Raw genomic sequence first — 22,817 nt, 5'->3', positions numbered from 1 at the left:
CATCTGAATCTGGAGAGCAAGAAGCAGCGGCCCAATATTTAAGCCGAGAGCGTAAAAATGTACTCTTTTATTTCCTTTTTAAAGCTCCGCAAAGAAGAACAGCAATTTATAAAATCTAATACTTCTGAAAATTTGTTTAAATATTCCGGAATCAAAAAGCTCAATTTCTGTGACCCGTAATTCGTGCGAATTCTCTCCTGAAGGAATAACTCATGCCGTAAATTATATGTCGTAATTTTCCTTGGATACAAATCTATAGACAAGGACCCGCTGTTTTTTATCTCTTTATAAATTAATAAGGCTAATTTGAAGTTATATTGTTGCTGAATTGTAAAAATCTTGTGTTTGGAGAAAGATGATTTAGATGATTAACTTTTTGTTGTTGGTTTCTTTTTGTGAAATTTTCTAAAATTATGTGGACCTGAAGTATAATTTTAAGTAGTATTAAGTAAATATGGAGTCTTAAGGCAAGTTCCTTAATTGTCTATTGTCTTCTCTTTTCAGCTTTTGTTACTGCCAATTCCCTGGAGAAACTCGGAAGTCCGTGAAAGAATACCTGTAAAGGAAGTGCAGCAATGCTTCCTACACTCAAAACAAAGCCTCCAACACACAGAAGAAAACTGCAGAATGAAAAAAAAAAAAAATTAGCTTTCATTTTTATTCATTTTGCGCATTGGCTTTTTTTTTCTCTTAAATCTGATTAGCGATTAATTTAGATTTTATTTAACAAGTGCATTAACTTTTTTCATTCATTTTACTTCAGTCATGTAGGTGATGTTACTTCAGTCATGGTAGATGATAAATATTGTAGGTTTTATATTAACAGGTGCAATACTATTTTTGCTCGTTTTTCTTCAGCATGATAGTTTGTAATTATTTTTTTCTTCTAATAAGAGCTTGTTTATAAAGCTTTAAGTGCATCTGTGATATTTGTAAGCCACTAAAAGTATTACGTTTTTTGTTCCATCGTAAGTGTTTGTTGTAGGCAACATGTGTTCATTCTATTGAAAAAAAATATTTGTTTAATAAAAAGTTCTTACTTTAATTTGTCATCATTTTGAACTCGTCTACATTAAAGCCTGTAACATAATGCATTTCAGTTTCGAAAACTGCAAACCACTGCAATTGCTAAATCAATATAATTTTCTACTTTTCTTATCTGGAATTGATCAGGAATAAATTGGTGAAATGCTTTAAAAGTTCTATTAAGTGTACCCCCGATTATATTTGAAAGCCTGCTTCCAAATTTAATCCGGGGTACAATTTATAGTACTAAAGGCCTGCATAAAAGCATACTAAAATTCTGCTCAGAAGTGTACTAGAAGAAGTATCCTAAAAGGATGGCGAAATGTTACTTCTGAAGTGCGTAAGAAGTGTACTAAAATGCCTCTTACAGGCATGCTTAGAAGTATCCTAAAAGTATAGCGAAATGTTACTTTTGAAGTGCGTAAGAAGTATACTAAAATGCCTCTTACAGGTATGCTTAGAAGTATACTAAAAGTATGGCGAAATGCTACTTTGAAGTGCGTCAGAAGTATACTAAAAACCGGCCAATTTAGAGCATCAAGCATACTTCTGGAAGTGCAAATAAAGTATACTCTAAGAGCCCCGGTTTTTCGCTAAGGGTAGCTTGATCAACTTGGAACGTCCAGCCGAATTGAAGCAAGGATCTAGCCGAACTGAAGCATGCAGCCGAATTGAAACTTGCAGCCGAACTGAAGATTTAGCCAAACTGAAGCGTCCAGCCGAATTGAAACTTCTAGCCGAATTGAGGATGTAGCCGAACTGGAACGTCCAGCCGAATTGAAACTTCTAGCCGAATTGAGGCAATAGCCGAATTGAGGCGTCAGCCGGATTGGGACGACACCAGCTACACTTCGTCATGCAGCTAAGCGCGCGGGTGTCAGCGGGCGACGAAAGGGAAAGCGACCACGTACCTGGCGATGCTGTAGAGCCCACGAAAGTCGCTGACGCCGCCGAACCCGTGAGTCCCCGGCGTCGATCACCGCACGCAGAGTCCGTTCCGTGAGACTCGGCTGCCGCCGCTGAAGGCCTCCGGTGTCGCCAAGCTGCTTTTGGACAGCTGCTCCTTGTCTCGGCTGGTCCTGCACTCTAAAAAAAAAAGGTGTCGATTTAACTCTTTTTGGAGTGTAACTGGCTTGTCACAGAATCCACTCTTTTAAAGAGTAACTATAACTCTTCGGAGGCAAGTGTATGTTTAACTCTTCCATACAAGTGTTCATTTAACTCTTCTATAGAGAGTCACGCCAATACCCTTGAGAGAGTCAGGGTTACTCTTTTGATGTGTAAGTGTAAGTGTTACCTTCACTCCTTTGTGTAGAGTAACTATAACTCCATGAGAAGTGTTGCCTAAACTCTTTGATGAGAGTAAATTTCACTTTTTTGTGTAGAGTAACTATAACTCTATCAGAAGTGTTGCTGAAACTCCTTGTTGACGAGTGAAGGATACTCTCCAAGAAGTGTTACCTTCATTACTTCGTGTAGGGTAACTACAACTCTATAACAATGTTGCCTGAACACTGTATTCAAGAGTTACGCGTACTCGCCAGGAAGAGTTACCCTCACTCCATCGTGTAGAGTAGCCGCAACTCTATTAGAAGTGTTGCCTAAACTCTGTATGCAAGAGTTAAACATGTTCTCCGGGAAGAGTTGAATCCACTCGTTTGTGGAGAGTAATGACAACTCCATTAGAAGTGTTGCCTGAACTCTATATTTAGAGTTAAGCACGCTCTCCAGGAAGAGTAGTTTTAACCTTATTGTATAGTAAACACAACTCCATTTGAATTGTACCTTGAGTCCGTATTAAAGAGTTAACTATGCTCTCTACCAAGAGTTAATGTCACATAGCAGCACACTTGAGCAGTTTGTATGACCCCTCCTTAGATAGTACTTAACTCTTTAATACAGAGTTTAGGGAACACTTGAATGGGACTGTAATTACTCTACAGAAATAATTGTGTACAGTAAGTACAGACCCATCTGATGTGTTGCCTAAACTCTGTATAAAAGAATTAGCACCCTCTTCAGGAAGCCCTAAAATCTAAAAGCAGCTATGTACATGTTCACAAGGAGATGGGTGCAAAGAAAATGTGGAACTGCAGCTGAAAAATGACAAAATATAAAGCATGAGCCTGCACAGAGGCTATAGGTTCTCATAAAAAGTCAGCACTGAAATAAAACAGTAGAATAGAGTTTAATAATCCAAAATTTTAATTTCAGCACATGGCAAAAAAAGGCAAAACTGTCACACAAATTTCCTCTGGCTAACAAGTTTTTTTTTTTTTTTTAACTTCGTGATCAAGTCTAAAGCCAAGACGAACTTTATTTGTACTTCAAACTAATGAAGTGCCCAATCACTGCGAGTGACTGGCTTGCTTTTTGACGGTAAGAAATGTCGTCGACTCCGTGCGATGCAAGAACGAGCGCTGCACCAGCCCGTCACCTCAAACGAGTGGTCCTCCAACACCACAGTTATGGCACTTGAGTCCTCTTCGTCAATTCTCGTCACCGGATAGGTCGATCAGTCGTGTCCCACCTCCTGTGAAGAATGAATGCTTATATGCAGAGTCAGCAATATTAAAAGAGAGGAAACAGCTCGCGAAGTGCTTTTAGTTAATACCAGTGCACTCATTTGCGAGACATAAGACCATTTTCGAAAATCCCAGGAGCCATTCATAGGATGCGCTCCAATAATTGGCTGGGGCTCGCTTTCTTGCCGATTGAATAAAAGTCCCAACCGAACACTAAGGCAGCACTGATTGCTAGCTCGCTCAGCCGCAAAAATCCAAAACCGTTCGTATCCCCTGCTATGAACACCTAAGAGAAAGATAAACCACATCCCTCGCTCTCTCTCTATTTGTTTCCTTTGTATGCAATAGCAGCCATAAGCGGTCGCATTCATTTATGGCATCCTCAAGTTTGCACCCCATCAGAAAAAGGGGGCAAGGAGAGGGGGCAGTTCCCCTCCCCCTTCTCCCTGACTTTTGGAACAATTATAGCAGGCAATATGGGAGGGAGGGACAGAGTTTAGCTTCCTTGCACATCACCCCTCCCCCTTCCAAACAGTAGCAAATCAGCTGGCCTCTGCCCATAGCGGTGCAAGACATAGCTTTATTATATAGACACTAGACTGAGGGGTAGGACGAATGCAATTTCTTAACATCTGCATTTGTCCAAGTGGCATACAATATGTTAGGAACATTTTTATAGATAAATTAGTGTAAACAACGTATTGTGTTTCAGTGCTGACTGCCATATTATAGTTTATTTCACAACTTTAGAAAGGAAGCTAACGAATGCAAGTAACATCTAAGTTTGGGGAGACCAATCATTAAATATTGTAACTACAGCTCTACAAGGGGATAATTCGCCATAAAGTACCATTGAACCTTAATAAAAAAAAAGTTGTACCTACTAAAATTCACGAAATCTAAACAAAACAAAACAAGAAGAAAAAGAAATTTAAAAGTAGGCCATACCAAGAACAAACAAATTAAGATTGGCGAGTATTAAAATAACTGATAAATATGCTACATGTCAAAACAGAACATGCATCGCGGCGAGCTTAAGTTCTACCACAACCGACACTACTAGAAAGTCAGAGAGCTGCTCATCTGTGCCAATTCGTCGTGCTGCTGCGCAATAGATGCGGGCTCTATGTTTTTTATTGCATGCGGATGAACTGGTTGCACCACTCTGAATGCAGGGGCAGGCACATGCATTGAAAGGTCGAATTTAGAGCTCTTTTTTTTCTACATAGTAGAAAGGTTAATCTATAAATTGCTTAGCCCTACTCTGGCAGCATCACAGCGTCTCTCAATCCTTCATCTAAACTTAAAACATGTTTATTGCAATCTCGACATTTAAGTTCACACCTATATTTCTACGTTGATTTGAAAGAAAAAAAAGAAACAGTTTTAAGGAATTGCGGTGTTTGCGGCGCAGAAATATGTAGTTATAAATGTACGCATATTGGGGGAGAGAGGGGGGGGGCTCTATATTATTTACAAGTTATAAATCAAATCGCTGGCCTCCCCTTCAGCTCACCAGTGTCAAATGTACTTTTAAATCATCAGTCCAATAAATACCCTGTTATACAAACAAAATATGACAGTTCAACGGAACATGATGCTTAAATCAATAAATCACTCACGTTAAAAAAAAAACAAAAAAACTTGTCGAGTAAAGACGATTACTGGCAAATACGCTCGCATAGCGCAGTGACATAGCTGACACTCCACAACCACCCGACTAGCTGAATCTTGGCAAAGAAGGACTACTCAACGCCCCGTGCAATTCGGCTTTGGACATACTGGGAGGACTTTACTACAGCACACATCTACCTTCAGGAAGACAGCCGTATTTTAACAGAAAAAATGACCTAAATGATTTCAAACACGAAAATACCCAATCAGAACGTCTCTCACAGACTACTGGAATAAAAAGCATTTACAAATAACGCTGTACAGGACCTTTCAGGCCGATCGCTGTGGACTACACGCGGGACTCATCGGAGACTCCCGGCCCAGAGTTAGACACGGTTCAAACGGATCGGATCATGACAAAACGTACATTACGTAGCAAGAACACATGTCCCCGATGGTCAAGAAGAAGGAGAGGATCCTCTCATTGTCACTCACGTGCAAAAGAAAGTGGTCCGTCGTGTCTTCGGTCCGTCGAAGCTGGTGCTGACATGAATGGCCACAACAAAGGAAGATCACCTGTGTGTAGGCGCTGCCGAGAGAATATCCAAGGTCTTGACATTCCGCATGTTGAAGATCTCACTTGGCAATAAACCATCGTTCTTACCGGTTCCAGTTGGGGAAGCGTGGATAAAGGAGATGCCAAGCCGGTTCACCCGATAAAAAAAAAAAAATGTCCGCTAAGCAATCAAATGAACCTAAACAACTTAAGAAACTGACACCACGGTGTCCTGATATGAGCATGTTGATCTTGCCATTCTTGAAAAGAGCTATCTCTGCCGGGAAAAAAAACTCCATAAATTGCGAAGCGCCTCTGCCCCTTTCCAGTTCGCGGATGCGCGTGTTGGACATTGAGGGGACCGTCCCCACCGTCGTCCAGTCCCTACCTTATCGTTAGGCCTTGGTTCACGCGATTCCACTTTCTGTGAGTGTATGTGTGTGCGCGCGCTTCGCGGGCTGGACTCCGTCACTTCTAAGCTGAAAGTGAAGAGGAAGCTAAGGTGTTCGGCGAACCAATCGCACGTTTGGCTTTAATCCCGTGATCACGCTCCCTCCCATAACTACGCGCAGAGAGCGGAGCAGGCGATAACTGGTCTGGCGGGCGCGCAGCTGCTTCAACACTGTCGGCTTAGGAATGAAGGGATCCCTCCTCTTTCAAGGACGAGGACGCCGAGTCCCCTAATCTCAAAAGAGATTTGGAGAGATTAGTGACGGTGGGTGGGGAAAACGGGAGGGAGCTCATGCGCCAGGCCGAGTGACCTTCGTAAGCAACCCGTTTCGAGGCCATCGGCGCGCCCCTCCACTGAGCTCTTCCCTCTCTCGAATTCTTCTGTTTGTCTCAGCTGGTATTTGCTATCCGGGTATTCAAAAACCAATATGGCAGAGATTGCTTAGGCATTATAACTCTAGAACGAGAGGACAAAAAGGGACTGACAGACACGAAAAACTGAACTCAGCTTGAAGCCTTATGTTAAAATTATAAAGATAATGATAAATCAAATGTCTCCCAACAAAAAGAAAAGGGGCGATATAAATTTCAAGAAGATTGCCGGCCACTTTGGCGTTCCCTCAGAGCACCAGTGAAGCTAACTAGCTTATGCCTCAAAATACATAAAACAGGAGAGCATGCGCACAAAGAGACATGCACATAAACATGTGGAATGCGCCACATCGGTAGTCTAAAATATCAACGACATGTGGGCGATCGTACGGGTGTAGCGTTATAGACCCAAGTGCAGAATCCGTGTGCACGCTTCAACCAGCATTGTTCCATGTTTTAACTTAATATCTTGAGGGTCTACAAATGACGGCATGATTACGTTGCACACGCTCGTCAGCACACTAATTGTCACTTAATTGAAAGCAGAATGCTCCGCCGTCATGGTGAGGACCAGGCCACATGATCTGAGAATTCGCGCTATGGGCTTTTGATAAAACTAGCCTTTTGAAGGCAGGGCAAAAGGGAAAAGGACGGGTGTCAGTCGTGGGGCATTTGACATCGGGTGCTTTCGTGCACCACCCGATCGTACATAGGGCATGAACTTTCTATAAAGCGGTCTCTTTTAGGGAACTTGGCAGTCCACTGTGATAAGTGTTCGTATGACCCTCTGCTGGATAAAACACAGATTCCGGGCAAGTAGGAACAGAAAACAGAGGGAAAAACTTTGGAGGTTTTCAAATTTAGCGTAAAGAAAGATGATAGTTGCATCAGTGCGTCGTCACTCGTTTCATCAAATAAGAAATTTAGATTCATTTGGCTTGAGGTATAATAAAGTGTGTATCAGTGGCGTAGCCAGAAAATGTTTTCAGGGGGTGTTTTTTTTCTTTTTTTTTTTTTTTTGCTTAAGCTGTTTGAAAGACACACACACAAAAAAGAGAGGAAACGAAACTGCCCAAACCCAATATTGTTTACTGTTTTCCTGTTTCTTAGATGACAAAAGTCCAACATTCTTTTCCACATCTCGTTCGTCCAATATTTAAAACAGGGAAATTTAATGTTAAATGTCGAAAGAACGCAGTCATTAAATATTATAATTGACTTTGAGTAAAAAAAGTCCAGACAGGCTCACAAAAAAATTACGGTGCGTGCACTTCAATGCGGAACACTCGAGTATCCAATGACTGAAAACTGCGGAAAAGTGCCAGAGAATAGCGAAGTTTAGAATACGATTAATGACAAAAACTGCAATGCGCACTGGGGCAATGAGCTAGTGAATCGTCACGCTCATTGTTCCTGCGCGGATCACATATTTCACAAATTATCGTTTTATAGTCATGTTTTAAATTATTTCCGCTCTTCGTTGTCGTTTTACGAGAAAGTGGAAGAGAAAAATACCAGTTTCTATCATTGTGTGGGGTCTAAACATTTAGTAGAAGCCGCCGTCGGCCGATAGAAAGAAGCGAGAGTACCCTTTCGGTGCTGATTTGCATATTCCGGTGAATGTTCAAAAGCGCAGCCCCTATTAGCGGCGAGATGTTTTAGTGGCACCCTCGTATGGTTTCCTCTCGTGACGTCATTACCTTACGAACAACGAGTTCGACGGTGTTTAGAATTAGCTGGTGGAAGCTTGAGATCATTGCGCTCTGAAACCAACACTGCCAATCCCGTCAAAATTGAAGTTCTTACATTGCTCTTATTTCTTTCAATGAGAAAAGCTTTGCTGATGTCATAGTGACCATTCGGCCAATCGTGGAAGGCCGATCACAGTGACGCTTTTGATCGCGCACGTCGCCAATGCTGCGTTCACCATTAAGGCCGGTTCTCACATGCAGCGAAGCGCTGATGTAGCGCTCCTCACGTGCCATCAGCTACTTATCGTATACCATGAGCAACAGTTTTGACGGTGCGATACAAAGCTGGTGAACGCTGCCGTCAGCACGCGCTTAGCGCGAGGTTAGCGCTATGCTTGTAGCGCTCCGCTGCATGTGTGAACGGGCCTTTAAGCTCAGACTAGAAGCTCCGCTTTAAGCGCGAGCTTTCTGCCCTTCCAAAAACAAGCGTGATCGTGCAGGCACGCTCAACCAATGCACTGCCGAAGCCAGCGAGCTCGCGTTGAAGGCGAAGCGTCTGGTCTCAGCTTAGAACGGAGTAGCAAGCGCCTCTGGGACGTTGAAGCCCTCAGGTGCTTCAACGTCCCAGTCTTCGGAGTCTCGAAAGCAAATGTTCCGCTTCAGCGCTGCTAACGAGCATGGTGGCCAGGATTTGTAGCAGGCGGGTTACATTAGGATACAAGGCCTCTGGGCAAATGCAAGTTGCCTGTACCGCTGAGACGCGCTAAGCGGTGCGGTCCCTCCACATCTGTGTCAAAACCAGTACTTCCCCAGGAAGTTCATCTAACAAAACGAATGCTCCGCACAGGCTGGAGATTGGCGACCTGCGTCGTTGGCCACAACATTGCTGTCGCCTATGGCGGACAATGCTGCCTGACGTGAATCTGCTGGTTCTGTTGGAGACGTTGATGACAAGCTTGAAGTTGTAGGTCAATAATCATTCTTAAAAAAAAAAGTCAAGAACTGCTTGGCTCTTGAACTCATTTTTGAAAGTCTATATACGTAGAGGAAGTTCCACGACTCACGTGCTGAACGCAAGCATGTAAACATTACCCACTTCAGCGATTAAAGAAGTCAACTAGGTACGCTTTGAAACCAAATGATGATGAGCATTCCAAAGTTGCTTCAACAGTGCATATGCTGTCGCTTTTCTCTCTTGCTTCTTTTCTTTTTTCTTTTTGAATGATGGGGATGTTTTTGAGTGTGTTTTTTGCATTTTTGTTTGTGTATTATTGAAGCTAAATAAGTAGAGGCGAGTAAACCCTAAAAAAAAGACAAGAGAAAAAAAAAGCGCTAAGCTGTTAGTTATTTTGTCGTCCGGTTTTCTCCTCATTGTAGGGTTCGTAAAGTCAGAGTATCCCTATTTTGGAGTTTTGTTGCGCTGCCCTGCTTGTTGCGCTGCTCGTCGAGTCCGACTCGACGAGCAGCGCAACAAACTCAAAGGGTAGGGGAACTTTAGTTAAGCCGCCTGCATTCCCCGAGGCGAGGCCAGCGTCCTTCGAGGTCAGGATTTCGCGGCTTATGTGACGTCGGGAACAAAGCCATTCGCACCTGCGAGCCTGAAGAAAGGCTTTGGTTACTAACATGGCCAAGTTTGAGAGAGCTGTTCGAAGAGCCGGAGCCGGAGATGTATTTTTCCCACAGTCCACGGACAGCGTCGTCTTCGTTTTGCTTCGGTATGTTGTGGACACAGCCCCTCGCCGTAGTAGACTGTCGAAACGAAACACACACAAAAAAAAAAATATACTGACATTGGAAAGGGGGAAGGGGTAAAGAGGACAACCATGAAAATTCGTTAATGTTCCGACCCTTGAACCCCCCCCCCCCCCCCCCACACACACACACACCCCGGTCCCCTGGCTACGCCACTGGTATGCAAATATGTTCGTGTTTTCCAAATAAAATTCAGTTGGCAGTAGCGCTTTTAGTTTGCACAACTACTTCTTTCAGCTCGTTTTTTTTTTTTTTTTTTGCGCTTCTAAGTATAGGATTGTTGCAGCTGACTTCACTTCCGGCTAAAGTGTAGGTCAAAACCAACACTGTCGTCTACTATCAGTGCCTTGGCGACATGTTGGAGGCAAAAAATGTTCCTCGCCTGACATGAAGTGCAGTCAGTAAACCCGTAGTTAGTGTACCAAGCTTTTCTGTCAAGATCATTGAGTCAACTATAATAATCTAAAGCGAAAAGTCCCATGCGTTTGGCCGCGGCGGGAGGGCGATGCGTAGAAGCGGACATCGGCGGCCCCATTTGGCGGTTCCTATGAGCTTATATCGCTGGCGACGTATATGCACCAAGGAGCAGCAAAAAATCACCTGTAAATTCTGCACCTTTTTTTTTTTTTTTTTTGCAGAAAAACATTTGAATTGCGTGTTGACAAAATTAAATAAAGGTAGGCTGTACCAACTCACTTATTAAAACATCCCTGCCCATCTTCTCCCCCCCCCCCCCCCCCCCCGAAAAAAAAAAAAGAAGCGGGTAGAGAAAAAAAAAATCCTTCCCCGGAAAAAGAAAAAAAAAAAAAAAAAAGAAATCTGCGCCGAGCAGCGTCGAACATGCGTCGACCAGAGCCGTTTATACTGAGAGAGTTTGGCCTTCTTAAGGAGATTTTGGCAGTCTGACAACCACAGCAGCGTAGTCTGACAACCGGGGGATGACTACTTCCGTCCGCCATATTGTGGATCTGCCTCATAGGAACTCTACGCGATTTCACAGGAATGAACAAGACAAAGAAGTAACGCCATATTGTGTTATCGCGAAATCCGCTGGTTCTAGCGGCCAACAAGCTCCGCCCATCGGCCAAACTCTCTCAGTATAAACGGCTCTGGCGTCGACCCCATAGCGGCGCCATCTGTTGACAGCCCGTGATACCGCGAGGAGAAACTAACTCTCGGTACAGTTACTCTCGAGTTCGAGTGAGGGTTAAGGGAGAGTATCATCGAAAGAAGCGGTGGCGAAACAGTAACTTTGATGAAGAGAGAGTTAAAGTAGAGTAAGTTAGGGCACTTACTCTTCTTTGACACCTTTTTTTTTTAGAGTGTGGGCTCCTGCCGATGGACACCGCCACACTCCGCGCCAGCACTGGCCTCGTCGTCTTCCTGGCACACGATGTCGTCGAAGTGGCCGACGACGTCCACGATCCTGTCGACTGCGCCAGTAATGTTTCTAGTCTATCGTGGGGTGCTGCGCTGGCTGGAGGGTGGCTCGTTCCCGGTGCCCACAGGGATGCTCACGACTCGGCGGTTGAGTAAATAAATATATATTTACAGATTATGAACAACTTTTTACAAGACAAAACAATTGTCACGCTGCTGATGCCGCGGCAACCCAACGCCAACAATAGCGCCTCGGCGCCAAGTCCCTTGCCGCGCACGGCAAGGTCTCTGTCTCGCGAGACAGAATACGCGGAGCCCTCGGGACAGGACCGCGGGAGAATAACGTCTTGCTCCGCGCACGGGCTCGTTCAGACTCAACTTTTCCGATAAGGCGCACCGACATTCCGAAGGGAGGCCGGACCTCCCTCTCTCCCCCGAAGTCGCCGACATGGCCCTGACAAGGTCGCCTCCCCAATTACCACGGCGGCAAGGGCGACCACCCACTCCCGCCTGGAGAACGAAGGTTTTGTTCACTTCCCACGCGGGGAAATCTGCTTCCACTTTGGGGAGCTGGCCGCCGCTTGCCGCCAAAGAGAAAAACGTGAGACATCAAGCGCCTCTGAATGACGCTTCGGGTAACCTCGCCGCCAATTCCCCGAGCTCTTTCGGTTAAACCCTTCCGGCCATCCCTACAGTTGCTGCAATTCAGATTTTTTTTTATATTTTCAAGTGTCTGAGTTCATTTGTGTTTTGTTAAAATCTACTCATATGGTGCTTCCGATAATAATGCATGGATTAAATTCGAAGCACTGGGGGCAGGGTGGCGTTAAAAAATTACTTCTTCTGGATGCATGCTGAAGCAACGAAACGTGTCAATCATCATTATGGGGGAAGGTAATAAAGTTGAAGACAAAGAAAAATTGATGCCGACATAAAAAAGACTTATGGAATTAACTTACGTTGTTCTTTTTACTTTAGGAAGAAGAAAAAAGGGGGGGGGCAAAGAGATTTTGTGTTTTATTTCAATGAGCTCCACAAAATGTCGTGCAAGATTCGTGAAACGCGCTGGGATATATATTTTTGTCGATTTTTTTAAAAATAATTTAACAAAGCAGTCGGAGCGATGAATGCCTTAAAACTCAGAATATTGATTAATTTTTATCAGCTATGTTATTCATAACATGATTATATCTTAAGTGAATGTGAGCAAACAATCTAGAAACAAATTAACACTCATTTCTATTTACAGAAGAAACTATAACCGACGGAGACTGTCGGATTGACTTGAACAGGGGAAAGTGCGAACATAAAAAGAAAGGAAGGCCTAAAAAACCAGTTTCCCGGTGGTACTTCAACAGCACCGACTCCACCTGTTATAGGTTTATGTGGTATCGTTGTAGTGGCAATAGAAATAACTTTCCTACGAAACAAGATTGCATGGTATGCCAAAGAGGTAAGTCTTTATTGTGGGTATCGAACAAGTACATATTAACACTTATTAATGCTGATCCATATCTTAAATAGCAGCAACGGTATATTAGAGTGCATATGGCACAGTATAAATAAAGATGTTTCTTAATTAAGCAGAGCTTACCTTCAAGAAATTGCACGAAATATTACACTTGCTTTATTATTCTTGCACATAGTAAGCTCAGAGACCAATAATGCTGGTTTTGAATGAGTCAAAAATATAAAACCGCACGGATTTTGTTTTTCAAGACTAACTCAGCCGGTGTATTTTCCCTTTCCTCTTTCTGCTATCACGTAGCGACGCAACAGTCACTGAGTTTAAAAAAAGAAAAATCAAAGTTGTTACCTTTATTTTTCTTAATTTACTACAAACGTTACGTTAACATTATTTCCTATAAACAATCAATTAAGCCACCCTCAGGTAGCACAACACATGGGGCCACAATTTTGTTTTTGTCTACAAATTTAGGGCCTTAGAAAGCTCGATGAAACGAAGGTAGTGACAAAATTGGCATTCTTTTTCAAGTCTTTTGTACCTTCGCCATACTTCGCCAGTACATGTGCCAAAGTTAGGCTTCTCTGTTAGTAGTTTTACTGTCATCTCGCATCTTCGGGCTTAAATCGCCAAACAAGTGCCAGCGTTAGGCCTAAAGGTCTAGTTATTTGTTTTGTTATGTGGCAACTTTGACCCTAAATTGCCGAACAAGTGCCAGCGTAAAACTTCACTGCTGGTTTTTCGGTTCATACGTGGTAACTTTGGCTCAAGTTCAGCACTTTGGCAGTTAGGTGGCAAGCAAGAAAAATAAAAAAAAAGCCATGGAAGATTAAAAAGAAACGTACTTGGGCATTATCTAACGCATTAGGAAAAAACATTACTGTGCACAAGGTTGGTCTCTAGGGTTGCAAAATCAGTGCTAAGTTATGCGTTTTGCTGTCGTGCTTCCTAAACATTTTCATTATATTAGGAAATAAAAAATGAAAAAAAGTTTTAAAACTGCTCGTTAGTAACTGCACATATCTTAAGCTAACTGTTACGATGGTACACAGTGCGACACAGTTAGCACAAACCAGATACTGTAAGTATTTTATTTTGATCATACTTAGAGTATTTGTAACAACATTCGATTGGCCAGGTTGATGTCTATGGAGACATATTTCACCACACTGCAAATGTTTGTCAGTAATTCAGTTCCAAAATGAAAATTATGGGCGAGCGCTCGTTTGTGCTAGGTGTGTCGTGCACGGTGACTCTATTTTTTTTATCACCATTTCAATTTAAATTAGAAACATCAAACTGCATTACTAAGCGCACCACTTAACCAACTCTTAAAATTCGATTGACTATAGTTGTGGGAACGAGGGTCTGCCACCCAGGGTTTAAAGTCTGGGGGGTCTCAGGGGGTCTAGGAGCCCCCTCTGATCTTAAAGGATGGTCTGAGACCCTCATCCACAGCCCCAGCATTAGTGAAAGCAAAAGCATATTTTGCAATAAAATAGTGTTTTCAGGGATGTGACAGTTGGGGATTAGCAATTTGAGGGTTGCAGGTGTAGCGTGGGTAGAGTCAGCAGTGGGGTTTATTTTATGTGCATCTAGTACATCTCGTCAGAACCCCCCCCCCCCCACACACACACACAAACACATACACACACCTGCTTGTAGGGACCCCCCTCAAGTTACGGGAGGCTTTAAGCACTGTAATGCCACCCCGCCCAGGGGCCGCTATTGACCACCCAAAAAGGACAAAGTCCGAAACGCACAACAGTGCATGAGGAAAGGAAGACGGACCATGGTCACGGAGGCGTGCAGTTCCAACGCTCCGGCAATGTTTTACGTTTATACTAATAACCCAATCCCGTTACTCTAATAAATGTAGTTTCTCGTTACGGAAACCCCGGCTTCGTGTTGTTCCTCCCGGATGGGCATGCAGTAAGGCCACCCTACCACAAAGTGAACCCCGGATGTCCTATAATTTACGCCAGTCAAAGGACTACATTCATAAAATAATATATACATGTTTTAGTATATCATATCTTCATTACTTTTTGCCGACAAAACCGGAAAAAGTGAAATATTGCAGTATGCTTGATCTAGAAGATACAAGTCTCCGTTCATTTAGAAGATTCGTGTATACTCTTACTGCGAGCGAGAAGATAAGGAGGCCAGAATGATCCTGCCTAGTCAGTCACCCCCTTCCTCTTTCTCAAACATTCTGCGTCGAATATTCGAGATTACGAGAATAGTAAATAAAGAGCCGGGCGCCCTATTGCCGGTTCATTCACTGTTTCTCGCTCGCGATAACCGCCGACACACGGTCGCTCGCTGTTGCCGCCGTCGACACTCGCTGCTGCTTTCTCGACGTGTGTTGTCCTTTTTCGTTCCTGGTACAAGTTCGATACCCTTGAATATTTTCTTCATTCCGCTTTCTCCTGCCTCATCGTCTGTCATTCGTGACGTTTGTGGTGGAGGTGCGGGGTAACGCAGCCCATGAAGTGTACCCTTCCGAGGCCTCGCAGCGCAAGACCAGTCCCTGGCTGGTTCGTGGAGATTACCGAGACTCGAGGAAGCCGCCCTGTTCAAGGCTTGACTCTGCAATTTGGTCTACTGCCGGAGTAGACCCTTTGGTCGACGAAGGCGGCGATTAGCAATCAATCGTCGCAGACTGCCGCCGCTGCCTTCCCCGCTGTTAAAGTGCCTGTCGCCCCCCCCCCCCCCCCCCCAACTCCGATGAATTTCCACGGCGACGTGTGCGAAGATATAGAGGAGTGGATCAACCAGTACAAGCGATTGGCCGGGCACAATGGGTGGACGCGTGACCAATGCCTTCAGAACGTCTACTTTACCCTCCAGGGCACGGCGCAACACTGGTTGGAGAATCATGAAATCTCGATTACGTCATGAGACCAGCTAAAAGGAGAGCTTCAACGGGACGTTCGCCAGTCCACACCGTCGGGAGAGAGCCCCGGACCTCCTACGAACGAGGACGCAAGGTCCCCAACGAGAGCATCGCCAGCTACGTTGAAGACGCTCCACATGTGAGTGCACGCCCCGACCCTTAGGCGGCGGAGGAAAATAAACTGAAGATCCTCACGCACGGCATCAAAGAGACAATATTTGGTGGCCGTGTGCAAAACCCGCCTACAACCATTGATGGTTTCTCAAAGGAGACGAATAACATCGAGCGGGCCCTCAAGCCCGTGTCGTCAGTAAGCGACTGCCCAACGTAGCTATTCCTGCGCTCTCTAGCCTCGATGTTGGTTCCAACCTCGCGGGTATCCGAACGTCCGCAGCGTCATTCCGGACGAGCTGAAAAAATTTCTGCCGAATGCCGAACGCCCGGCTCCACTATCCGTCACCGAAACCATCTGAGAGAAGATCCAACGGGCGCTCCAACCGGAAGCCGCCATCAGCATCGCGGCGCCCGAGGAACCGATCGGCAGCTAGGACGTCGCTGCTTCCACCCCGACGACCCGCTCCCACGCTACAGAAAGCGACCTTAGGAGATCGGCGACTACCTACGACGTCCACCCTCTTCGATGCTTGCGCCTCGAAGTGGGTCCTAGGCGCCCCTACCACGACGTCCAGCTTCGCGAATGCATAGGCCCCACCGTGTAAGCCTATGGCCCCTCGCCCCTCGCCGAGGAAACTAAGCGCGGCAACCCCTGGAGGTGGAGTTGCCGAGGACAACCGTCGCAAAGATCCTCCAAGAACGTTGGAGGGCCCGATTCCGCAGCGGTGCCCAACAAGCTCAACGTTGTCATCGAAGGGCACGACGCGTCGGCGCTCCTCGACACCGAAGCAGATTACTTCGTTCTGAGTGTTAAACTCCCTCGACACCTTCGAGAAGTCACGACGCCGTGGAACAGGCCGCAGATACGAACCGGCGAAGGGCCCCTCGTCACGCTAGTTGGGAGGTGAACTGCTCGAGTCGAAATTCACGGGGAGAACTGTCCAGTCAAGTTCGTCGTCGTACGGGACTGTGCGAGAGACGTCATCCTTGTGAGGGACCTCCTGTGTGAGTACGGTGCTGTGATCTACCTTGGAGGTAACAGATTGACGTTGCAAAAACCGGCCCTACCTCTGGATGGGTCCAAAACGACGCCAGCTGCCGTCCGAGTAATTGCGAGCCACGTGAACCTGCCGCCGCTGTCAAGGGTTCTCGTGCACGTCGGGACCAATGCAGACGCCTGCGGGGAAGCTCTTCTGGAAGGCAGCGTTACACTGCACATCGGAAGAAGAATTGCCGTCGCACGGGGCACTGCGGATTTCCAAGAAGGACGTATAACTATTCTCTTGACGAGCGTTCGACGGGAGTCGCAGCACCCAACAAGGGTACTGCCATGGTCGAGGTCGAACACCTTCGAGCGTCAGCCGCCATTACCTCAATCTTCAAGAAACCTGCGCCGTCACAATCTAACAGCACGCCGCCTTTGCGGTTCGACGTCGACACCAAGCTGTCCGCTTCAGAACGTGGACGGCTAGTTGAACTTCTCAACGAGTATTGCGAGTGCTTCGCGACGTCATCAAGGGTGCGACAAACGACGTTAGCAAAGAACCGTATCGTTACTAACGACGACGCACTGCCGTTACCCATCAGTTGCCGAAATGGGTCTTTTTTAAAAAAAAAGGGAGGTGATACATGAACAGGACCACGAAATGCTCGTCAACGACATTGTGCTAACTTCAAGTAGTTCATGTGCGTTATCAGTGTTCTTGTAAAGAAGAAGGACGGAACATTGAGGGTCTGCGTGGACTACCTTCGACTAAATGCCGTGACGAAGAAAAATGTCTACTCGCTTCTCCGAATCAACTACCCACTAGATCGGCTGCGCCACGCGCCATACTTTTCGTCAATAGACTTAAGAGCGGCTACTGGCAGATCGAAGCCAACGAACGAGATCGCGAGAAGACAGTTCGTTATGACGGATGGACTGTAGGAATTTAGTGTAATGCTCTTTGGACTATGCAGAGCACCGGTAATATTCAAGCGCGCTGGCTGGGCTTTATTTAGAAAGGTGTCTCGTGTCCCTCGACAAGGTCGTGATATTTTTAATCGACTTTGACGAACACTTTTGGCAATTTCGGGCCGTGCTTCAAGCCATCAAGACCGCCGGACATCCACTTAAGCCGAACAAGTGCAGGTTCGCCTATGTCGAACTGAATTTTCTAGGTCATGTCGTGAGTAGCGAAGGCGTACCGCCCGACCCTGCGCATGCGTCCGCCATAGCCGAGTTTTCCCGCCCAACGGACGAAAAGATTTCTCGGGCTTTGCACCTAGTATAGACGCTTCGTTCGGGACTTCGCAACACGTTCCGCGCCTCTGACGTACCTTACGAAGGATGCCATAAAGTTCGACTGGGCAAAAAGAATAACAGTGAGCCTTCGACGAGCTCAAACGAAGACTTCAGACGCCTCCGATTTTTGCCATTTCAACCAATTTGCAGCTACCGAAATTCACAACGACGCAAGTAATACAGGATTAGGCGCGGTGCTCGTCCAACTCTAGAACGGCACAGAAAAAGTAATTGCCTACGCCAGTCGGACACTCTCCAAGGCAGAAAGCAATTACTCAACGACCGAGAACGAATGCCTTGCAGTCGTCTGGGCGATAGGCAAGTTCCACCCATATATACACTTGTACGGAAGCCCGTTTCGAACGGTCATAGACCCCCACTCGCTTTGTCGACTCGCAAACCTGAAGAATCCATCAGGAAGGCTCTCACGGTGGCGTCTTTGACTTAGAGTTCGACATGAGTGTGGTCTTGAAGTCGGGCCGCAAGCACAGCGACGCCAATCGTTTGTCGAGGGCACCCGTCGAGTTGTCGTCTGAGAGCACCAACAATAGGGACGACAACGACGTCTTTTTGTCGTTGTGATAACCGTGAACAGCCTGGTATGTACTTCAACTAGACGATCCTGAGCTGCGTGCATTCATCGAGCATCTGGAGGGACGAGGTAGTGTAGTTCCATGTGTCTTCGCACGAGGCCTGACAACCTTCGCTGTTCAAGAAAGTGTACAGTACAAAGAGAACTTTGGCGTCACCATCTAGACGTGACAGCTGGTTATTCCTGCGAGTCTTCAAGGGGAAGTCTTCCAAGCGTGCCACGACGATCTGACGGCAGGGAGCCTGGGCTAGAGCAGAACACTTGCACGGATTCGAAAAAAATACAACTGGCACAAGCTCCCGAAGACGGCCAACCTCTACGTTCGATCGTGCTGCAAATGCTAACGACGCAAGAAACCACCAACGAAGCCGGCATGACTCCAGCAGCCAATCACTCTCCGGACTGCGTCCTTCCAGCAGGTAGGAATGGACTTGCTTCGAACGTTCCCGCCATCAACGCAAGAACACTGGTGGATCATCGTCGCGACCGATTACCTCACGAGGTATGCCGAGACCAAAGCCCTTCCCTTCCGTCGTGTACTGGAGTGGAAGTCGCCAAGTTCTTCGTTGAATCGATCCTCCTCAGCCACTGCGCTCCTGAAGTACTGATCACAGATCGAGGGTCGTCGTTTTTGCCCCGGCTAACTCAAGAGATCCTCCGGCTCGGCCATACCAGCCATCGTCGAACTGCGGTTGACCATCCGCTGAAGAACGGGCTGACGGAACGGTTAAACAGGACCATCGGCGACATGATCGCCATGCACGTCGACGTGGAGCACAAAACGTGGGACGAGGCCTTGCCTTACGTCACGTTTGTCTGCAACACGGCAGTTCAAGAGACCACTGGAGTTACGCCTTTCCAGCTGGTACTTGGTCGGAAAGTAACTACCATGCTGGAAGCGATGCCGCCCCACGAGTCAGCTGACGATTGGGCTGACGACTCCCAGGAAGACGGCTCAACAGGCCGAACAAGTCAGCCAGCTCGACCGACTCGGGATTCAAGACCAGCAGCGTGTCGACGCTGGCTGCTACAACTTTCGTCGTCAAGTGCTCATTTCCTGCCCGGAGACAGGGTGTGTTTTTTTCGACACCTATTCGTCGCTGCGGCCACAGCGAAAAACTGCTGAAACGGTGCTTCTGACCTTACAAGACACTTCGTTGCATCGGGTAGCTCAACTACGAAGGGGTGCCGGACGGGGTGCTAACATCATCACGAGGCCGATCACGACTCGAGGTGTTTCATGTCGTTCGACTCAAGCCGTTCTACTCTCGGTAGGACTGCGGACGTTTCGTGTTCCGGAGGACTCTTCTCAGCTTACCCTTATATTGTGTTGTCCTGTTTTGCACCGGGGCCACCGTGATTGGGGCGATGTGCTTTTTAAAGGGGGGAGTAATGCCACGCATATGAACGAGAAGATACGCTTCTCCGTTAATCTAGAAGATTATAGTATACTCTTATCCCGAGCGTAAAAGATAAAGAGGCCAGAATGACCTTGCATGGTCAGTTTCGCCACAGCTCTTTCCCGAACATTCTGGGTCGGTCGAATATTCGAGATGACGAGCATTGTAGATAAAGAGCCAAGTGTCATATTTCTGATTCATTCACTGATTCTGATTTTCTCTTGCGATAGTGAGTTGTTGCGCCGACTCACCGTAGCTAGCTGATGCCGCCGACGACGCTCTCTCTGGTGCTTTCTCGAAAAAAAAAAATTGGTTTGCTTTGTATGTTTATACAGCCTTGATGGAGATGTGCCTCAACGGGTAATCGGTATCTTAGCTGCAGATGAGAAATTTAGCCAGTGCAGTCAACTACTAACCTGGGGTTATTAACACGTATCACGCAGTAGTGATCACACGAACGCGTTCCAGTACGAAACTCATCCAGATCGACACGGGCGGGGACGGTGGGGATCGAACCCAGGAGGCTCTTATTGCAAGCTTTCGCTCCACGGCTGAGACGCGTTAGCCCACTCGGCCACTTCCTCCGTTTTTTTTTTTTTCGTTATTTTTTCTTTATTGTCGGTCACTTCCTCCCCTTGGTGCTTTCTCTAAGTGTGTTGTTCTTTTTAAAGCGCAGCTCTTATGGCTCGTACACACTTGCGAAATAGGCACTCGACGCCGACTGCATTCGCTCGCCGAAAAAAAGATCGGGCCGTTGACATTTGTTGCCGCCTGCGCAGTGCGCGGTGCGAGCGTCTGGCCGTTTCCCGAACAGACGAGAGCTCCCAAACCTCCTCCTTGCCCGCGCGTGTCTCGTCGCCATCGTCGTCAGCTCGTCAGCGGGGATCTGACGTCAACAAGCGCCACTTTGCCCGTGCGTTCTGTTTAGCTTACAGTGAGTGAAAACTTTTTTCCGGTGTTCGAAATTGGTCCCAGAGCGATCTTGCTCTCCGCTGGGAATTCTGCCTGCTTTCGTCGCCGTGGGTCAGAATTCTCGCGGATCCGGCCGCCGGTTCGAAGGTGTGAACGAGGCATTAGGCATCCGTTTCCGGCTTGAGCGGCGTTGCCGTCGCCGTCGGCGTAACCGCGTGTTGCATTGTTGGACATTTCTTATAATGACGTCACACGTGATGCCCCGTGTGACGTCACGAGTGAAAAGTTTTCCCTCTAAATTTGGCGGTAAATATTTTCGCTAAAGTTAGCAAGAAAATGTTCCCACTAAATTTAGCGGGAAAACTTTAACTTCGTGACGTTACACGTGACCCTTCCCTCTGTACCCTCCCCTCCTACTCCTCAAAAGCTGAGCTCTAATTCGGCATTACAGAAAATTGGAAACACCTTTGATTTTATTATTTCTGGCACAAGTTCGCCCTATTAAATCTTTAATTCATTCGTTTTTTCTTGCCTCATCGTGTGTTTTTCTTGACAATATTCCGACGCCATATCGCATAGCAAGCAACAAGCATCTTTGGTTTTGCTTTTCTTTCAAAACATCGTAATTTCTTTTTATAACTCGAAATTTATATAAAAAGACGATCAAACATATACAGCATTTCCATAAGAAATTAGTTTGAACAATTCCAATTATCATGATTCCGGTAGAAATATTAAAGCTAACGTTTAGAACTGAGGTCAAAGCGTTATTGCGGTTAAAACAGTTTTCTGCTCTCTTAGGTTTCCTTCTTAAATTTCAATACCAGTAGTATTTAAAATAAACTCTGATGTTCTATTTCACCGCTCACGTTTTTATATTCCACTAGCCATGCCAACTACGCCAACTACGCCAGCTACGCCAACTACGACAACTACGCCAGCCACGTCAACAACGCCACCTACGTCAACTACGCCAGCTACGCCAGTTAAGACGACTCTCCCGTCTGAGTGCTGAACAGGCCTTTGTCTACGCTACTGGGCTGCGCAAGACTCGTGAAAGTGCTTCAATTCTGAAATAAATACACATTGACTACCACAAGGTATTAAAATCTGTATACAACTCCTGCACGAGTCTGTCTCTACCGACAACATTCACATGAATAATTACTTTCAAGGTAAGTCGCCACCTATTCACTTCGTTTAGCAGTACGCTCCGTGTTCGCACAAGCCAGAAGAAGGTACCAAATTATTTCGCAAACTCACAATTTTATTTTGTACAAAACCGCCTTCTTCCACAGTCACTGATAACGTAAGAAACGCAGGGCTTGGCGAGTTTCGTGCATCACAGTATCGCTCCCCAGCCAATAAAATTGAGGCATCATCCGAAAGGACGCCTAACAACCTATCACGAGACAAGATGTTTGACCAGAAGATGCCACACCACTCGTTGCTCATTTAGTCAGTGACTCTAAATAAACTACTTTAATGGTCGCTCGCTACATCATATAAACCCGAATTTAAAACTCGTTCCCCTGGTCGCTCATTTTAAACAATTATATTGCTGGGCCGAATTCTCATCATTCCATATAAGCTAAATAATTCAAAAAGAGGATAAACCAAAATAATCTGCAGCGGAATAAAATAGGCAACCCCCAGCACGATCATTAATTTCATGTAACGCTGGAAAGCAATACCAAGTTCCTTAGTCCGCTTTTTTGCTCTCGTTGTCGTTGTTGACGATTTCCATGTTTAATTTAGTTTTCCGAAATAGTGTCTGGACACGCG

The 22,817-nt window shown here is 46.0% G+C and overlaps 1 protein-coding gene across 1 annotated transcript in view; it reads left to right on the top strand.

Moving 5' to 3' along the window:
- The window catches only part of LOC120849014 (boophilin-G2), a 68,710-nt gene extending 46,591 nt beyond the window's left edge, over positions 1-22,119 (top strand). Inside the window, exons 3-4 of the mRNA XM_040221102.1 lie at positions 12,616-12,819; positions 21,920-22,119. Coding sequence (XP_040077036.1) covers positions 12,616-12,819; positions 21,920-22,047 — 332 coding nt within the window. The 3' untranslated portion in view covers positions 22,048-22,119. The remainder of the gene's footprint in view (positions 1-12,615; positions 12,820-21,919) is intronic.
- The last annotated feature ends 698 nt before the right edge of the window (positions 22,120-22,817 follow it).

The sequence above is a fragment of the Ixodes scapularis genome, unplaced genomic scaffold (genome assembly GCF_016920785.2).
Source record: "Ixodes scapularis isolate PalLabHiFi unplaced genomic scaffold, ASM1692078v2 PGA_scaffold10__122_contigs__length_95168666, whole genome shotgun sequence".
Lineage (NCBI taxonomy): Eukaryota > Metazoa > Arthropoda > Arachnida > Ixodida > Ixodidae > Ixodes > Ixodes scapularis.
The sequence above is the reverse complement of the archived record's forward strand: the minus strand, read 5'-3'. Positions and strand labels throughout refer to the sequence as shown.